The 17,219-nt window shown below is 35.4% G+C and overlaps 1 protein-coding gene and 2 long non-coding RNA genes across 10 annotated transcripts; 2 read left to right on the top strand and 1 right to left on the bottom strand.

Annotated features, from left to right (window-relative positions):
• Positions 1 to 712: 712 nt before the first annotated feature.
• On the bottom strand, positions 713 to 4,379 carry LOC110899862. 7 transcript variants are annotated; one of them, XR_004876363.1, is made up of 6 exons: positions 3,748 to 4,367; positions 2,728 to 2,815; positions 2,410 to 2,523; positions 1,418 to 1,575; positions 1,087 to 1,177; positions 713 to 906 (listed from the first exon to the last, which is right to left on the bottom strand). It is a non-coding gene; the product is annotated as an uncharacterized LOC110899862 (long non-coding RNA). The 7 variants fall into 7 exon arrangements; XR_002570595.2 differs by having other exon boundaries at positions 1,418 to 1,546; positions 3,748 to 4,366; XR_004876361.1 differs by lacking the exon at positions 3,748 to 4,367 and adding an exon at positions 2,937 to 3,050.
• On the top strand, positions 2,852 to 4,135 carry LOC110899863. The gene is made up of 2 exons (XR_002570596.2): positions 2,852 to 2,974; positions 3,131 to 4,135. It is a non-coding gene; the product is annotated as an uncharacterized LOC110899863 (long non-coding RNA).
• A 7,097-nt stretch (positions 4,380 to 11,476) lies between the features above and the next one.
• Positions 11,477 to 15,070, top strand: LOC110899864 (eukaryotic translation initiation factor 2 subunit alpha homolog). 2 transcript variants are annotated; one of them, XM_022146762.2, is made up of 8 exons: positions 11,489 to 12,006; positions 13,392 to 13,448; positions 13,533 to 13,619; positions 13,712 to 13,858; positions 13,952 to 14,056; positions 14,181 to 14,279; positions 14,588 to 14,774; positions 14,846 to 15,070. In XM_022146762.2, exons 1-7 carry the CDS (start codon positions 11,623 to 11,625, stop codon positions 14,735 to 14,737), a joined length of 1,029 nt encoding a protein of 342 aa, XP_022002454.1. In that variant the 5' UTR covers positions 11,489 to 11,622; the 3' UTR covers positions 14,738 to 14,774; positions 14,846 to 15,070. The 2 variants fall into 2 exon arrangements, with proteins under 2 accessions (XP_022002453.1, XP_022002454.1); XM_022146761.2 differs by having other exon boundaries at positions 11,477 to 12,006; positions 14,588 to 15,047.
• Positions 15,071 to 17,219: the final 2,149 nt, after the last annotated feature.

The following is a 17,219-nucleotide window of genomic DNA, read 5'->3' as shown; positions in this document are numbered from 1 at the left end:
CCTATGTATCTTCAGTTCTTAAATTCGCTAACCATTTAGGATGGCCTAAGGGCTTTGCGAGGTGTATGTATGGGGTTTGTGTGGCAGTAGGTGGGCATTTGCCAATCAAATTATAGTCTAGTGACATATTGCAGGTGATATAAGGTTTAGGGACTATTAGGTTCTGGGTTCGAGTCCTACAAGGGTGGGTTTTTCTCAGATTTGTTGGGTTTCCTCATAAACTGATGTATAGGCATTATTATATACTAGAGATGGATATGATTGGGTGGTTTCGCTGGTGGCACGATAATACTCCAGTGGTCTATCAGTAATCCAAATTTGTCGTTCAAACAAAAAAGTAGGTGAGCATTTATTTTAAGAGAATAGAAGATATATTAATCAAAATATAATCTATGGAAAAACCTTAATCAAGATTGTAAAGCAATCGAGTTGTTCAATATATAAAAAGAATCACAACTCAAGCTTAAAATTATTCTTGTAAAAAAAGGTACATAACTTCATATTGAAGGGTTCTTTTTTTTTTTTTTTTTTTTTGTGCGTTATGGTTATTTTCAAAATTATTAGTATTTATTTCATTAAATGGTATAGTTGTATGATTCTTTGCACTTTCGCCCCTCTCAGATGCATCCATGATAGTAGAAGTATGTAAAACTAGTTATATTTTTAATAATAACTAGGTTGATACCCACGCCCGCGTTGCGGCGCGCTAAACTGAATTGTTATCGGTTTGAACATTTCACTTATAGTAACGAAGTTGATACTAAAAGTTGTTGACGTGTCTCAATGTGACATATTAAGAGAATTATAGAAGTCCGAACATAGTCTTCTATTCATACATAGATCACAAAATTTTTTTTCTTCATGCATCCGGGTACCTGGTCTTCTTTGTGTCGCTAGTGCCTTCACCTGTATATTTTAGCAAACCGATTAACCTCAGAAACACTTAAATTCATTACACACGCTAGAGAGAGCTCAACTTTAATGAATGGATAACCAGAACTGCTTGCTAAAAAAGCTTATATAACATACAATCACATGTACAGGGGCAAAGTTGTAATTTACATTACATAAAGAAAAAAGACTTACCTGCAGTATCTTGTAGAATGAGAGCTTGAATTCAAGCCGTTTTGCATCATCAGATGGGATTCGACTCAAGGCACGCATATGTTGAAAAGAACTGCAACATTTTAGTGAGTGTCAATTTTAAATTTAGTGGCATGCTTTTGCAAAATGAAAAGAAAAGAGACCGGATGGAAAATTAATTTAAGATCATTCTTTTGCTATGCGATTGTGTCTAGTTATAACAATCTGTTCCAAACTTCTAAAACAAAGACAACAACTTGGTCTTCTCATTTGTAATCTTATATATTTTTTCCACAAAACATGGGATGATAACAACTAACAGCAAGCCACTCACCAAAATGTCCACGATCAGTAATCATACACCGTCCCCACTGTCGATCTTAAGAAGTTCGTCCCTGTAAAATTCACCAAGCCCTTCAACACGTAGAAATTCAGGTTTTCTGGATCCAAATCTTCTAGAATTCTGTAGAACACCAGTGAACCCCTAGACTACTATAAAGCACATATCTATAGATGTTATCCAAAATGCAAGAGACGACATTAAAGGAACACGGATGACAGGTCTAACCAAAGCCTTTGCAAGTTTCTTGTTAATAATACTATAGCCTATTGAGTAAAATGTTCTAAAATTGGTGTTTGTGGTTTTTTTTAATTTAGGTTGGAGGAAATGAAGCAGCAGTTATTTGATCTAAAATCTGTAAAACAATGTCTGGAATCTCACAACATTGATCCTTCAATGCATGTTCCCGACTTTAAAATAAAAAAATACAGAATCTCGAGAAAGTATTAAACGAAGAAAAACCCTGACCGGAACCCGAAAATTTTAGACGAACACAAACCCGACCTGAACTCGAAAATCGTTTCATACATATGAACCCGAACCTGACCCAAATATTCGCAGGCTGACCCGAACCCGACCCGACCCGTTCAACCCAAATTTTTTTTCAGCAAATTAATATATTAAAATTAACATCTACTAAAAAAACACAAATTAGATAATAAAATTACATTAGAATCGTAAAATCTTATGTCAATTTATATTTTTAAGTTATAAGTATAGCATAAAATACACACCAAATTTAATTTATAACATAAAACATATTGTAAAAAATATAATATTATAGAAATGGGTTAAACGGGTCAACCCGCCAACCCGACCGGGTTGACCCGAACCTGACCTGTTTAGCTAAACGAGTTGGCGGGTTCAACCTGAAACTGACCCGAACCCGTTTAGACTAAACCCAAACCCGCGAATTTCGTGTTAGGCTCATGTCGTGTTTTCAGGTCGCGTCAGAAATTCACACCCCTAATGTAAGGATTCATTACCTCTTGAGCAAGATCATATGCTAGCGCTCATTCACGTTTAAAGGCACCTCCTTGCCTTATTTGAATCTTGGCTTTAACATCTTGCTATGTTCCTCTATGATCACACCATCCTTGCTACAATTTAAAATCTCAAGCTTATAACACTTCATGACACGTTTCGACATCAAAACTTGACAAGGAAAAGTAGTATCATTTTCATATAATGATATATCAAGTATTAGAAAGCCAAATTGCAATTAGATAACATTCATAAAGATCTCAAGCCCTAGTTCAAAGATCGATCAAAACCAAAAGGTATTGCTTGTCATTCACCATTACCTTAACCAACACATGGCATAGCTTGGCTTTTAACAGAGTGTAGAAGTGCTTGCGTTGTGAAGACACCCATTGCTCCCCCAAAGAAGTGCTACATCAAAGATACATACATAATAGTTAATCGATCTTCAACAGAGTAATGGAGATGCTGGCATATAACACCACGTTACATAGTATCACATAGATTTTTCCTCCTAATTCAAATAGTATACCATTAAAGCTCTCCATGTCATGTACGACAGGTACAAAGGTATTAGTATAAAAGGAAACTATATTATTAGTATTGTGATTACCTAGTCATACTCCTGTCATCATTATTTATAATTGTAAATAGCTTAATGATGACAGGAGTATGACTAGGTAATCACAATACTAATAATATAGTTTCCTTTTATACTAATAAAAGGGCCAACACTGTCAGGAAATCCTTCCAGAACCATATAAGATCGTGTAAAAGACATCAATTCCTGCAATGCACATCTAAGTTATCCACAAAAATATCTATATTGTCCAGTATAAGGCACTAACATTCTCACATGTATAGACACATTTTCAGATTTTTTTAGTTATCAATATTTGTCACTGTGCTTCCCTTTTGTAACCAAAAGGACGGAAAACAACAAAACAGATCAATCACATTACTCGGCTGCGAAACCCTATTGATCTTTGGCAATCTCGCATTGTCAATATTTGAACGTTTTTTGACCCACTCTTCCCCACTTTATCTTAAACCAATCAAACAAACCCCAATTAGATCAATAACATTACCACAAAACGATTAGTTCATCAGCAAGCAAGCAACCACAAAACGATTAGCTCCCTGGAAACTCGTAAGTAAATAAGAGAATACAACGACTTGAACAATAATATAAGTAAAAAATTAATAGAATACAACCACTCTAATCTTACTCTATTTTTTTTTAACTTGACAAATCATAAACAACAAAAGATGGTTGCACTTCCCATCCCAGGCTCAGAGTTCTAAAGCCAAATAGAAGTCCATGGCTGCAAGTAAAAACATACCATCCATCATCCTGGTCACGCCAAGGCTACATGCTCATCAATTTTTAGTCAAATCCTTGAAGCCAAGACAAAAAACCTAACCAATGAAGGCATAGGAACCAACAGCAGACAAAAGACGATGCCAAAGCAAAACCCTAAGAAACCAATCGTCGTCTCAGTGGCATCGTTTCCAATGACCAAAGCAGGAAGACACAGGGGAGATGACTGCCTAAATAAGTCAATCGGAACAAACCACGAAGATAAACGCTGTTCATTTCCCGACAGTCGAGAGAGCCCAGGTTCGTATGGAGGTCACCCCCCACAAAACAGAGACACCAGATGGTAACCGTGGTGGTGGTGTAACAGTGGTGACCCTCCACCCTCCATCTTCTCCTTCCCTCTTTCCTTTCTCTATTTTCTGAGGAAAAAACCCCTAAAAAGAAATCGGAGATGGTGACCGTGGTGGTGGTGCGACGACAGTGGCCCTCCGGTCACCGCCCCTCTCTCTTCTCTCCCTTTTCTCTCTTCCGGTTCTCTCTCATCTGAAGTAAAACCGTTTAGAAGTAAGGTGTAAACATGAGGACACGTGTTTCAAGGGAAAATTGTAACAAACCACGTACACAAACACTGTTCATTCCACAGTCTTATTAATAGATATTAATATTAATATTAATATTAATATTAATATTAATATTAATATTAATAATATTAATATTAATATTAATTTATGTATCTTTATAGTTTATACCATCAATTATTCAAAACTTTATACACACCTTCATTTATATCCTAATCCCTAACTTTTTCAAGTATAACATAGCTCGGCGAAGGAGGGGTAAAACCGTAAAAGTGAAATATAATACATACTAAAAAATGCACCGACGTACGGCCGTTATTTCCCAAAAAAAGAAGAATTAATCATGGGAAAAAAATATGAAAACGACTTGAAACATGTCCGATAACAAACTAGACTCGTTGACTCTAAATGTACCCCTATTTACAATATATACATCCTCATAAGAGGAAGGTTATTTTTAATGTGTGAGAGGTACGTTTAGTAACACTCCTCCGTCACTACTCTGAGTCTCCATCACCGCCGAAGATGGAAAACTTACTATACAAAAGAAAGAGTACAAGGATGAGAACAAGCGCAACGCCGACTGGAGATCCGCTAGCACAGTGGATGGGGTTAGGTTCGCTAGAGGACAAGATGGTGGAGACGAATGATCCGGAATCAGAGGAGAGGTATTGGATGACCAATAAGAGAATAATGGGGAGGAGTAACAGACCAAACGGATTCAAAAGCTCGGTTATGAACTCCGTTAACGCTTCGCTGCCATCGCCAAGAAACATGGGGATTCCGATCAGTAGCACCACCACGACCGCGAGTAGGATCACGTAGGGTGGTCCTCTGCTTCTTTCATCTATCATTGTGGTTTGGTTTTGTTTTGTTTTGAGTTTAAGTTTAAGTTTCGTGAATGGGCAGTGTTTGTTTCTTTAACTCTTGAACGTGGGCTATATAAATTGTTTTGTTGGACAAAGGACGCGTTTTGTGAGAAAATTCTATGGAAATTTCTTCTGGTTACAAAAATATCTTATTACAAAAATAAAATAGTTTCATTTCTAACTTTGTATTCGGTTTAACTAACAAAAGTATATATTGTCGTGTGTAACAAAAAGAATTAAAGTTGTGAAACATGTGTTATACATCAATGAAAACTAAAAAAATAAATATCAGTACCGTTATCGATGTGTTCGACAACTCATGAATAGGCTCGTTAGTAAATAATCGCCCGTATACTAAACATATTTCATAAACCAATGACAGAAATAATAACCATCTTCTAATTTTAACTTGATGATTGTGCGTCAAGTAGGGCCTATTAGCATACGTTGTGAGGAGAGGAGCAAACGACCACTCATACAAAAAGGGTGCATGTGTCGCCACTCCCCTTACGGATGGTGTAACATGTGTCACGTCTTGAATAGATACTATAGTGTCTCTTCGGAAATGATACTTAGACATAATGGGCACTGTTCCTTAAATATCAGAGACGAGTTTAGACATATTGCTTGTGCGTGACAGAATATCTTCACAATCACTTAAAAGAAGTTAACTTTAAGATGGTCAACATTCTTTGAACTCGTATAAATTTATTTTTTAAGACATGGCCGTCTATTAGGGGTGCAGGAGGTGCCTGCGATCAGGGCCCAAATCAATATAAGGCCCGAAATTTTTTTAAAAAGTGTGTGTGTGTGTGTATATATATATAGAGTTAGGATCCTGTAAAAAAGGCCTAAAGTGTGAGAAAGGTAAGAAAGAATCTCAGTCATTAGATATTTTGATCTAATGGTTGAGATCAATAGGGACCAAATTGCAAAATATTTTTGTTAATTTGGACTGAATTGAAATATACAGGGGCAATTGTGTCTTTTTATCTTCATTTTGTAAATCAAATCCCTACAATTTCGTTCTCTCTCTCTCTCATACGCTCACAATTTCTCTCTCTCTCTTTCTCTCTCTCTTTCTTCTTCCATATTAAACAATTGAAGCAGTGAATTACACAGATCTTCAAAAACAATTTCTATGTTCTGAATTGAAATAATTTCTCCACGTTTGAATCTTCAAAAACAGTGAGAGATTCGGTTCGAAATTATCACAGATCTATGTTCCGATTGTTTGATTTGTGTTCGAATAGTGTAGAATCTGGAAATATGAAGCAGAAATCGATGTTTTGATCCGATTGATGAAGATCGCAAGGGTTTGACGGAACCCTAGAATGCAGAGAACAAGAACACCGGAACCTATGCAAGCGGAAGATGATGAATCGAGTGCCGAAGCTCTGATACAACAAAAACCGAAGAAATTAGCGAGCCCTAACTTTTCTGAATGGTGTTATTTTCTTTTCATTAATGGTGTTATTTTTCATTTTCTGAATGATGTTATTTTCTTTTCCGAATGGTGTTATTTTCTTTACTGAATGGTGTTATTTTCTTTGCTGAATGGTGTTATTTTCTTCTCTGAATGGTGTTATTTTTTTTCATTAATGATGTGCTGAATGGTGTTTTTTTTTCTTTTCTGAATGGTGTTATTTTCTTCTGTGAATGGTGTTATTTTTCTTTTCATTAATGATGTGTTGAATGGTGTTATTTTCTTTTCATTAATGATGCGCTGAATGGTGTTATTTTCTTCTCTGAATGGTGTTATTTTTTTGTTTACTGAATGGTGTTATTTTTTGTTTACTGAATGGTGTTATATTATTTATTGAATGGTGTTATTTTTTGTTTACTGAATGGTGTTATATCTTGTACTGAATGGTGTTTTTTGTGTACTGAATGGTGTTATATTTTGTTTACTGAATGGTGTTATATTTTTTTTTTGTAAAAACACCATGAATTGAACTATGAATTTATTTAAAACACCATGTCATGAACATGCTCTAATTATGGACGGTTATAAGTCCTTAAATCAAGGATTTTCTCTCTCCAAATCCTTAAATCAAGGATTACCATATTTGAATTTGTTAATGCATTTACAATTATACCCTTTTCAATTAATTTAGATCTAATGGCTGAGATTCTTTCTTACCTTTCTCACATTTTTGGTCTTTTTTACATTAACTCCACCCTATATATATATATAATTTCTAGATATTTGTATAAATAAGGCCTGCTAAAAGACACAAAATTTTTAAATAAGGGTTTCTTTAAAACTTTTAAAAAATGGCCCAATTAACAAGCCAAGTGACTAGTCTAAAAAAAATATGGGCTTGTATACGGAGTTGAAGTTGATTAACACATTTTTACCGAGACACATTGACAACCCTTTTGATGTTTTAGACTATATCTTCCAACGCAGTACTACTTATCCTAATGGTATAAATGCATATAAAGTGTTGTTGACAATTCCGGTAACCGTGACATCGGCAGAAAGAAGTTTATCAAAGTTGAAGTTGTTGAAGACCTATTTACGTTCTACAATGTCATAAAAAAGGCTAAACGGTTTGGCGACAATTTCTATTGAAAGTGAAATATTAGATACTATGGATTACAAGTAGTTGATCGAGAGCTTTGCTTCGAAAAACGCTAGAAGAATCACACTGTTCGCTTAGCAAGTAGGTTCAATAATTTGATCATTTTTGCTACACTATTTTTGTTAATTTGTTTTATCTATTTCATAACCATTATCGTAGTGTTATGGGTTTTTAGTATTTATATATTTGATTGAATGATTGATGAGTTAATATTATATGAAGATTTGCGAATAGGGCCTAAATTTTTTATCTCGAACAGGGCCAATTTTTTTTTTGTGATTTTCGGAGACGGCCCTGTTTTAAGATGTTAAACAGTTAAACACAAGCAGATCTATGAAGGGCTTAGTGATCGTCCGTGTCACCCCTCAACTTTGTCAGCGAAGTGCAAAATTAGCGCACAAATTTCTTATATGTATCCTTGAGCAAATATTAGGATAGCTAGGTCCAATTTTTTTTCTTTTTTTTAATACCCCTATTTTTTTTTTCTAAATCCTTCACTAAATGTTAAATAATTGCATAAACATTATAACATTTACGCTGTTATTTGTTTAGAGTTGGAGCCCTTCAAAAAAAAATTGTTTTAGTTGGTGGTGCAATATGAATTAAATAAAAAGTTGGAGGGTTGTAGTGAAAATAATGTATAAAAACCCTATATCAGTAATGAAAATAATAAGGCTCCTCAGATTAGATTAGTGGGGCCTCATAAATGGATGCTCAACAAATCAGGAGTGAAATGAGGAAATTTCATGAAAGTTTCAGGGTTTTGTATCTTTTGAGCTATTTTCATGAAACTTTAGTTGGATTTTTGGGATGAAAGACTAGACTATTGCAATGGGAGTGTGAGCATGAAAAGGGGTAGGCGCATGTAGGCACCACACTCTCGAACTATGCAACTTAAACACTCTCGAACTATGCAACTTAAACACTCTCGAACTATGCAACTTAAACTTGATGTGCATACTAAAAGTCAGTTATGTTAAATGGATTTAAAATATAGTATTTTTCATAAGCCATTTGACTCGAACAAAGCTAAGACACGACTTGACATAAAGCAGAACATCTTCAAATGGCTCAAACACTAATTATTATATTCATATATTTTTAAGGGATAAATTCAAATATCAAGCTAAAAGATTAGCAATTATTTTAATCAAAATAATCAACTAACTAAAATAGTAATGATACCTAATATTTATAATAAACATAACGAATAAACGAGGAAACTAAATATAGATAATAAAAAACGACGATAAGTAAAAATCTTCTAGCTCTCCATCTCTTGCTTCTTGACGGCAAACTTCAACCCGTACCTTTATCGGCCCATATTGTGCCATCAAGGGAATGCCCAAATCTAATGGCTCATTAAACACGATTTCCACTTAGTGGTTCGTGGATACTCCTAATTCATAAATGTAACCGATCCATTGATTACATGTTTTTCATTTTTGTAAGGCTATGCGGTATGGGCTCCGTCCCCATACCGTCGAGCTTCAGTGCTGGGTGGAACACCATGCCCCCCCCCCCCCCCACATCCCCGTCCTCACCGGCAAGATCACGACGTTGGCGACGATCCAATATGGTGGGCCCCCTTTTGTTTGTGTTTGTGTTTGATTTGTACATTAGGCATTACTACTTGTACATAGTGGATAGAGATGGACCATCCTCCCATACTCTCTACTTTTGTGGGATGGACCATCCTTAGGAGGACTATGACGTGGCGCCTACGTGGCGGATCATCCTCCCTTAAAGGACCATCACTATAGCCTCTAGCCTAAGTATTTCATTCAAGTTGTAACAGATGCATTTAAGTTGTAATAACTCACATGATACCTATAATTTAATGATAATTGATATAAACTAATTAAAAAAATAATAAGTGAGCCGAGCCCGAGTTGAGCTCGAGCTTTAAAAATTATCTACGAGTCGAGCTCGAGCTTTAGAAATGAAGCTCGAATTGGCCAAGCTTGAGCTTCATAAGTTGAACGAGCGTCTAGTCGAGCTCGACTCGACTCGTTTGCACCCATACTTAAAATACAACTCTTTGGAGTAAAAAATAACTTTACTGTGATTTTAAAACACTTAGGGGCTTTTTGACAACTTCTGAATGGTTAAGTACTGAACCAGTAAGAGGTCTGAACCATTAAGTGCTGAACCGGTAAGAGGTCTGAACCATTAAGAGACAGTATAATGCTTAACCATTCAGAGGCAAATATCTGACAAATTCAGATTAGAGGTCTTAACCATTCAGACTCAGTATAATACTTAACCATTCAGAGGCAAATGTCTGAATCATTCTGACATCTGCTTGCGAAACAAACAGTATGAACCATTAAGTGCTAAACCCATAAGAGGTCTGAACCATTAAGAGGCTCATTAAGAGCTAAACAAACAGCCCCTTAAGAGTGTTTCACATCTTAAAATGAGGGTGAAGTTACATTTTAAGTTATTTTACAAAAACTCCTAAAAATAAGAAGTGTACAAAGACGGACACAGGATAATACAATGTCGAGCAAAATATAACACAATCCCGAAAAATATAACACAATGTCGAGGAAAAAAGACACAATAACGCAAATATAGAAAAGGCACAATAATAAATAAAACACACAATAATAATAAACATAAATTCTAAAATCTACAACCTACAAATCTAAAAGTAAAAAACTTAAAATCTCACATCGTAGAGTTTGAGGAGACGATTCCAATGCCGCTTGAATGAGATCAATCAGAGTCCGATTAATATCATTTGTATGACTTTTTATTTTTAGGAGTCTTTATATTTGATCCTAAACCCCTACTTAGGTCTATATATTAGAGTTTATAAAGCTGAAATTCTCAAATACATTTTGTCTCACATCGTTATCCTAAAGAAACATAGACAAGAAAAACCATTATAAATAGAGAGGAGTAACACAACAAAGTTTCTTAGCGGTGTTTAGCTGCGCTGATGGGTCACTTGACCTGTTTAGTTTTTTTTTTCTTTTGGTTCATAGGTCGGGTTCACATACTGAACATAGTTGAAAACTTTGACTTCAATGATGGTTATTACTCAAAATTAAATCAAACTGCCATGTATACACCTTTGAAATCACCATTCTAAACGTGTGTTTCCTAACGCATCATACAGGCACCACTCTAGTAAAATAATATACATAAATAATTTTTCAAATTTGTATGGTATACATGAAATCAATCATTTACAAACGTTGTGTTCCCCGCTGTATGGTATACATGAAATCAATCATTTAAATTGCTGGCTCAATCTATTTGGACACCTAGGTGTCTATTTCCACACCCAACCTCCCATATACGACTTGTATACAGGGTATCGATTTAAGAAGTTTAGGCGTCCAAATAATATGAATGCTGTCAACGATCTTTAGATTAAGTGGTGGAAGACTTGCATTTCTCTTGAGAGACGCATGTTTAACTCCTACTTGTGTAGAGTGAGACATTGGTGGGTAATGCCGTAATGATAGGAGACCCATGAAAACCTGGGTTCGATCCTTGAGGCAAACGAGTTTTACCAGTAATTTTACCGTCGTGTCTACGGGCATATGGGTTATCGAGTTCTCCCAGAATTGGTGGTAGACTCGAGTTATTCTCGAAATGCTCTGTTTGGTTCGTTCAGTGGATGACTCAAAAGTGATCGGGATTGATTTTGTTGGGCATATGCGTATTGCGTTGTTTACGAGTAGCCACGTAAATAAATCAACATCAAGCAAAGCAAGCAAGCACACACGGCCCAAACAAACCCTTAACAAAACCCTAATCGCTTCAACACCTTTTACACTCACCGATTCTTCCCCAATTCACCAAATTCCGATCAAAATCCTAACCCTAGCCAATCTCCACCACAGCAATGGCTTCCAGCACCCCAAATCTCGAGTGCCGCATGTACGAATCCCGATTCCCCGACGTCGATATGGCCGTAATGATTCAGGTCAAAAGCATCGGCGAGATGTGCGCCTACGTTTCGCTACTGGAGTACAACAACATCGAAGGTATGATTCTGTTGTCTGAGCTCTCACGACGTCGTATTAGGAGTATCAATAGCTTGATTAAGGTAGGGCGTACGGAGCCTGTTATGGTTCTTCATGTTGATGAAGAGAAAGGTTATGTTAATTTGAGTAAGCGGAGGGTATCTGAAGAGGATATTCAGATTTGTGAAGATAGGTATAACAAGAGTAAGCTTGTGCACTCGATTATGCGACATGTGGCCGAAACTATGCAGATTGATCTTGAGGTAATCATGAATTTCTTCATATTAAAATGTGTATTAATTAAACTGCATTTTATGAGACTGAATGTTTTAATGTGCAATGAAATGTTACTTTGATTAACACATTTAAGGCAATTATAATTGTTTTGATGTTGATTGTTATTTCTAGAGGCTAAATATGTCTATTGAGTTCTTGAATTTGTATTAAAATTTTAATTAGGGCAATTAGAATCATTCTGATGTTGATTGTTATTTTTAGAGAGACCAGATGTGTGTAATGAGTTTATTGATTTTGTTTCTAAAACTTGATTTAGGGCAATTAGAGTAAGTTTAAGAAAACTTATGAGGATAAGAAGCAACACAGACACAGTCAACATTATGGAGTTGGAATATTTAGATAACCCCCTTGGTGAAGAAATTAATAATGGAAACATTCTTTTTTTTGTTGTCAGTATAATTTTGCTATTATTATGTTTTACTTGCACCGTTTGGTTATCAATAAGGTATTATGTAGAGCCACTGTGCCATCTCTTTTATTATTTTGAAAACATGTAGTTATGTAGAAGCAGTGTTCCTTAGCTATTGTGGCTTCGACACTTTAGTTATACAAGCGCACACATAAATTAAGTCTAGGATTTTTCCTTAAGAGTGTACTAATAAGATGGTCTCCTGACTAGCAATTAGATTATCAAAGTAATAACTTTCATTGATCTTTAATGAATGTCAGTTCTAACCAATTGAATAATGGATTTTGCTTTGAAGCGGGTGTTGGACTAATCTTGATATTCACGGATGCAAGGAGTATGAATCGCTTATGAGTTCTTGAATCGATTTAGAATTTAAACTGTTTGTTAAATGTTAATTGTTGGTTCGAATTTATAAGGTTTATCTGGTTGGTTTATTTATTTAGTTTATTTTATGGGTTTGAGTTCTTATAGGTTTAGGAACGAGTCTTTATAAATAGGGTTATGTAATTCATATATTTGTGTGATTTTTGATTATTGGTCTAATGTCTATTATAATAAAAGTGCCGAACGAGTTCGTTCAATTGTGCTTTTGTGTCTTCGATCAAGGGCTAGATTCTCCAACAAACAGGGTGCTCCGTTATTTCACTTAGTAGGCGTTTTTAATTCTTTGTTCACGTTGGATAACAAATTTAGGGTGCCTTACACACTGATAAATTCACAAATCGTATTACAGGTACTTCATAGCCTTTCGTTACGTATTTAGTGTTTGAAAGCGTTATCTGCAAAAAAAAAAGTGTCATGTGCATTTATGTATTTTTCATGAACTGTTTCAGTGTTTTGATATATGAGAGATACAGGCATACAGCTATACAACTATACTCGAATTTGGTATACGTGTTAACTCTTGTAATTTGATTTGTTTTGTAATCTCTACACTGACAGGATCTATACATTCATGTCGGTTGGCCTTTGTACCGGAAATATGGTCATGCATTTGAGGTGCGTTAAAACAACACTGCTGAATGATTTTTTATTGTACTTTCTAACAATTGTTATACGTCTCATACGTTGAATTGGTTTCAGGCTTTTAAGCTAGTTGTGAACGATCCGGATTCCATTCTTAACTCACTCACTCGTGAAGTCAAAGAAATCGGTCCCGATGGAGTGGAGGTAGCTTTGCAGGCTTTTTGGATCTAGCGTTTTTTATCATTTACACAGGTCAATAATCAGTTAATCACCACATGTAATCTTGTCGTGATTAGGTTACGAAAGTGGTTCCTGCTTTGACCGAAGAAGTCAAAGATTCATTAGTTAAGAACATTAGAAGAAGGATGACTCCACAGCCTTTAAAGATCCGTGCAGATATTGAGATGAAATGCTTTCAGTTTGATGGAGTTCTTCACATTAAGGTGTTTTATCAAGGCGTTTTATCTCTCAACAAGTTATTCTTGTATAATATACACACAGTTGGCAAGTGATATTATATATTGTTATTATTATAGGAGGCAATGCGTAAGGCGGAAGCTGCTGGGAATCAGGATTGTCCTGTTAAAATTAAGTTGGTTGCTCCTCCATCTTATGTTCTTATCACTCAAACTCTCGATAAGGTAATTAAGATGTTCAGTTTGACTTGTTAACTAATGTAATTGTTAAGAAGTAGTTGTGAAATCGATATTGTTACTTTGTTTTATTCTTTATGTTCCTAATTTATGACATTATATGGTTTATTAGGAGCAAGGGATTTCCGTTCTTACAAAAGCAATTGCTGCTTGTACAGAAGAAATAGAGCTCCACAAGGGTAAACTCACCGTAAAGGAGCCACCCAGAGCGGTCAGTTTCGATTTCAACTTTTCATTGCAAACATTGCGTTTTTATCAGATGATTGCACTTCTTCCTTTCACACTTTCACCGACAATAGCAACCTATACTTTATTCTCACAACGTATGTTTAACAGAAGGGCAGTTATGTCATTTATCTAAAAAACAAAAACAATAAAGGTTTAAAGCTCTGTACCTCATGAAACCTGATCTAACTACAGGAATGATTTATATAATTTGCTTTAAGACGGGTTTATACAAGAAGTGATGTTTTTAAGAAAAAAAAAAAGAATTATCATCGACATGATTGGTTGGTTCAGGTGAGTGAGCGTGAGGATATATTGCTTGCTGAACGGATGGCGAAGTTAAGTCAAGCGAACGAAGAAGTTGAAGGAGACGAGGACAGTGAAGAGGAAGAAGATACAGGAATGGGAGACATTGATTTGGACAAACAGCCCCATGAAGTCTAAACAACAAAAGAGAAACGATAACTTTTTTTTGAGACAGGTTTGTTTTTCTTATATAATTTGTTTACTAACTAGCAGTAATTGATTGTAATTTTGTTTCTTGTCAAGTAGTTGAATAGAAACCTGTGATGACATGCCATGCCATGTCATATTACAAATGATAACTACTTTGCTATGTGATCAACTATTGTTTCCGGACCTCCTTCGTTATTTCCTTTATTTGAATGCAACTGCTGATGTGGCGACGGTTTTTGGAAAGATTATTACGCATCATGTTGTAACTTTCTAATAACAAATTCACTCATTTCCTATACAACTTTCTTGTCTTCTTGATTCCTTGAAGATTTTGGCAGTATAATCGTTTGATATAATATTTTTGTATAAACATTTGGAAAGTAGCCTTCTTTTTAACATATATTGCTTGTCATTTAACTTCAGTAATCATGCATATTGTCCTTTTCGTATGATTGTCGCAGATTATGAATCTTTGATAGACAAAGTTAAAATGAAATGTTAAATGCAGTCAAGTGCAAGACAAATGAGAACATTTCGGCTTTTTATCCTTTTTATCAAAAGTACAATAACCCGAATTAATCCCCTTCATCATTCCTCCTTGTTCACGATGAAGAGTTGACCAATGCCTAATACCAGCCGAACAGTCCAAATCACTTGTCTGCAAAGCAAGTGGAGTGGTCCGAGTGGTGTTAGATCCCATAGTTATGTGTAGCATATGGGAATAAAGCTTGATATGTTAAAAGACCACTAGTGGATCCGTCTTGATGATTCTCCGGATGAGCCATACCGCTTGATCCCATGGTTAGTGCAGGTGTTGGGTTACCACTTCTGGAAGAAATAAATTTAAACCAAAAGACTCAATTTTTTCTATCATTATCATTGGTTGAAGAAGACGAATTTTCGACAACAAACGAAAAGTCCAATAGAAACCATGAGTTGTGAAGTCATGACGCTGTAACCTCACACCATATAGTTGTTTATAGTGTTTGGATCAATTAAGTCGTATAAATCAACAAAATGCTAGTGATTAACCATTTATGGTGTGAAGAACAATAGTGTTTTAATGTTTCTATAGTAAAAAGACGATAATGTCTCGTGTTTTTTTCACATGACTGCATTTAACGTTTTATTTTGATAATCGTCTATCAAAAGAACATAACAAACAATAAGCGAAATGACGAGTAATTGTCTAAAAGTTTGTCATGCGAAAATACATAACCTCACATGTACTGAAGGTATATTAATTGGAGTTTTGTATCATGTCATAAGCTATATAAAATGATAATTTATTAAAAAGTTCATTATTGTAAATGTTAGAAGTTCTTTACATCTAACTTGGTGAATTTATTTTTCATGTATTTCTTTAAATATATCAATTGTCTTAGTCTCCCTAATATAATTACAAAATAGTGTTCTATATCTATAATTTACTCATCAATTAAATTAAATTTTAAAAAACAAAATACATGACATTTAGAAAGCTAATATTCCTTTTTAACGGCAAATATTACGCCTACCCTAATTTACACCAAATTTTTAAGCTACTCGCCTTTTCATCAGTTTGAACAATGTCCTCCCTTCTAAGAATTTAGAAAGGCAGTGTTCTAACGATACCACGAGTGACAAAATGTTATGCGCGGACCAGGAGTTTACCATAATGGACCTTTGGGCGTTGGGTTTCCTCTGGAATTGGTGGCAGGCCGCAGGGCCGTTCCAATGTTTTTGGAGGCCCTAAGCGAACTACAAAGTCGGAGACCTATTGAATTGGTATAAAGAAAATCACCAATTCAGATTGAGATTTGAGACACTGAATAACCATAGCGATGATTTTTCCTAATTTCTGTCTAATTTCTCCCAATCCGCAATCAGTTTCACATTGGTTATTTAAAAGACGTCGCAAGTAACGAGGTTTGGTGTGTTGAAGCGTGTTAAGACAGTGTGGATAGATTAAAATATATGTAAATAAAATAAATTGGTGTGTTGAAGCGTGTGAAGAAAGTGTGGATAAATAAAAATACATGTAAATAAAATAAAATTTGGAGGCCCTTGTTTTAGGTGTCCCTAGGCCTTAGCCTAGGTTGATAAACCTAACGGGCCGGCCTTGCAGGCCGGGTTATCAATGCTATCTGCGATCGCAGAAGTAACTCGTGAGTGACCTTTCGCCAATATGTATACCCTGACAAGGGACAACTAGGCTTTGTTAGATATTCAAAAGAAAAGTTAATAACACAACAAAACTAAAACCTTAAAAATAAAATAACAAGCTACAACTGTACTAAACGAAGTAATAATTCATATAGGTAGAGGCATTAGGAGTTGGCGGAATTGTTTTTGTTTCTTTTGATGCAAAATTATTGAGCAAGCACACACACAGAGCACATAGCACATGGCCCGCTATATATGGATGCCTGTTTGCTTTCTGTACCATTTTTCAGCCCGTGAAGGAATACGACTTCTCAGAGGCTCCACC

The sequence above is a fragment of the Helianthus annuus genome, chromosome 13 (assembly GCF_002127325.2).
Source record: "Helianthus annuus cultivar XRQ/B chromosome 13, HanXRQr2.0-SUNRISE, whole genome shotgun sequence".
NCBI classification, from domain to species: Eukaryota; Viridiplantae; Streptophyta; class Magnoliopsida; order Asterales; family Asteraceae; genus Helianthus; species Helianthus annuus.
Note: the sequence above shows the minus strand (reverse complement) of the source record. Positions and strands in the feature narration are given on the sequence as shown.

Excerpts from the sequence above, each read along its gene's own strand:
- LOC110899864 (XM_022146762.2), top strand. The coding sequence starts at position 11,623 with ATGGCTTCCAGCACCCCAAATCTCGAGTGCCGCATGTACGAATCCCGA. Across the intron at positions 13,449-13,532 it reads AATATGGTCATGCATTTGAG|GCTTTTAAGCTAGTTGTGAA; the intron begins GTGCGTTAAAAC and ends AATTGGTTTCAG. Across the intron at positions 14,057-14,180 it reads TCACTCAAACTCTCGATAAG|GAGCAAGGGATTTCCGTTCT; the intron begins GTAATTAAGATG and ends ATGGTTTATTAG.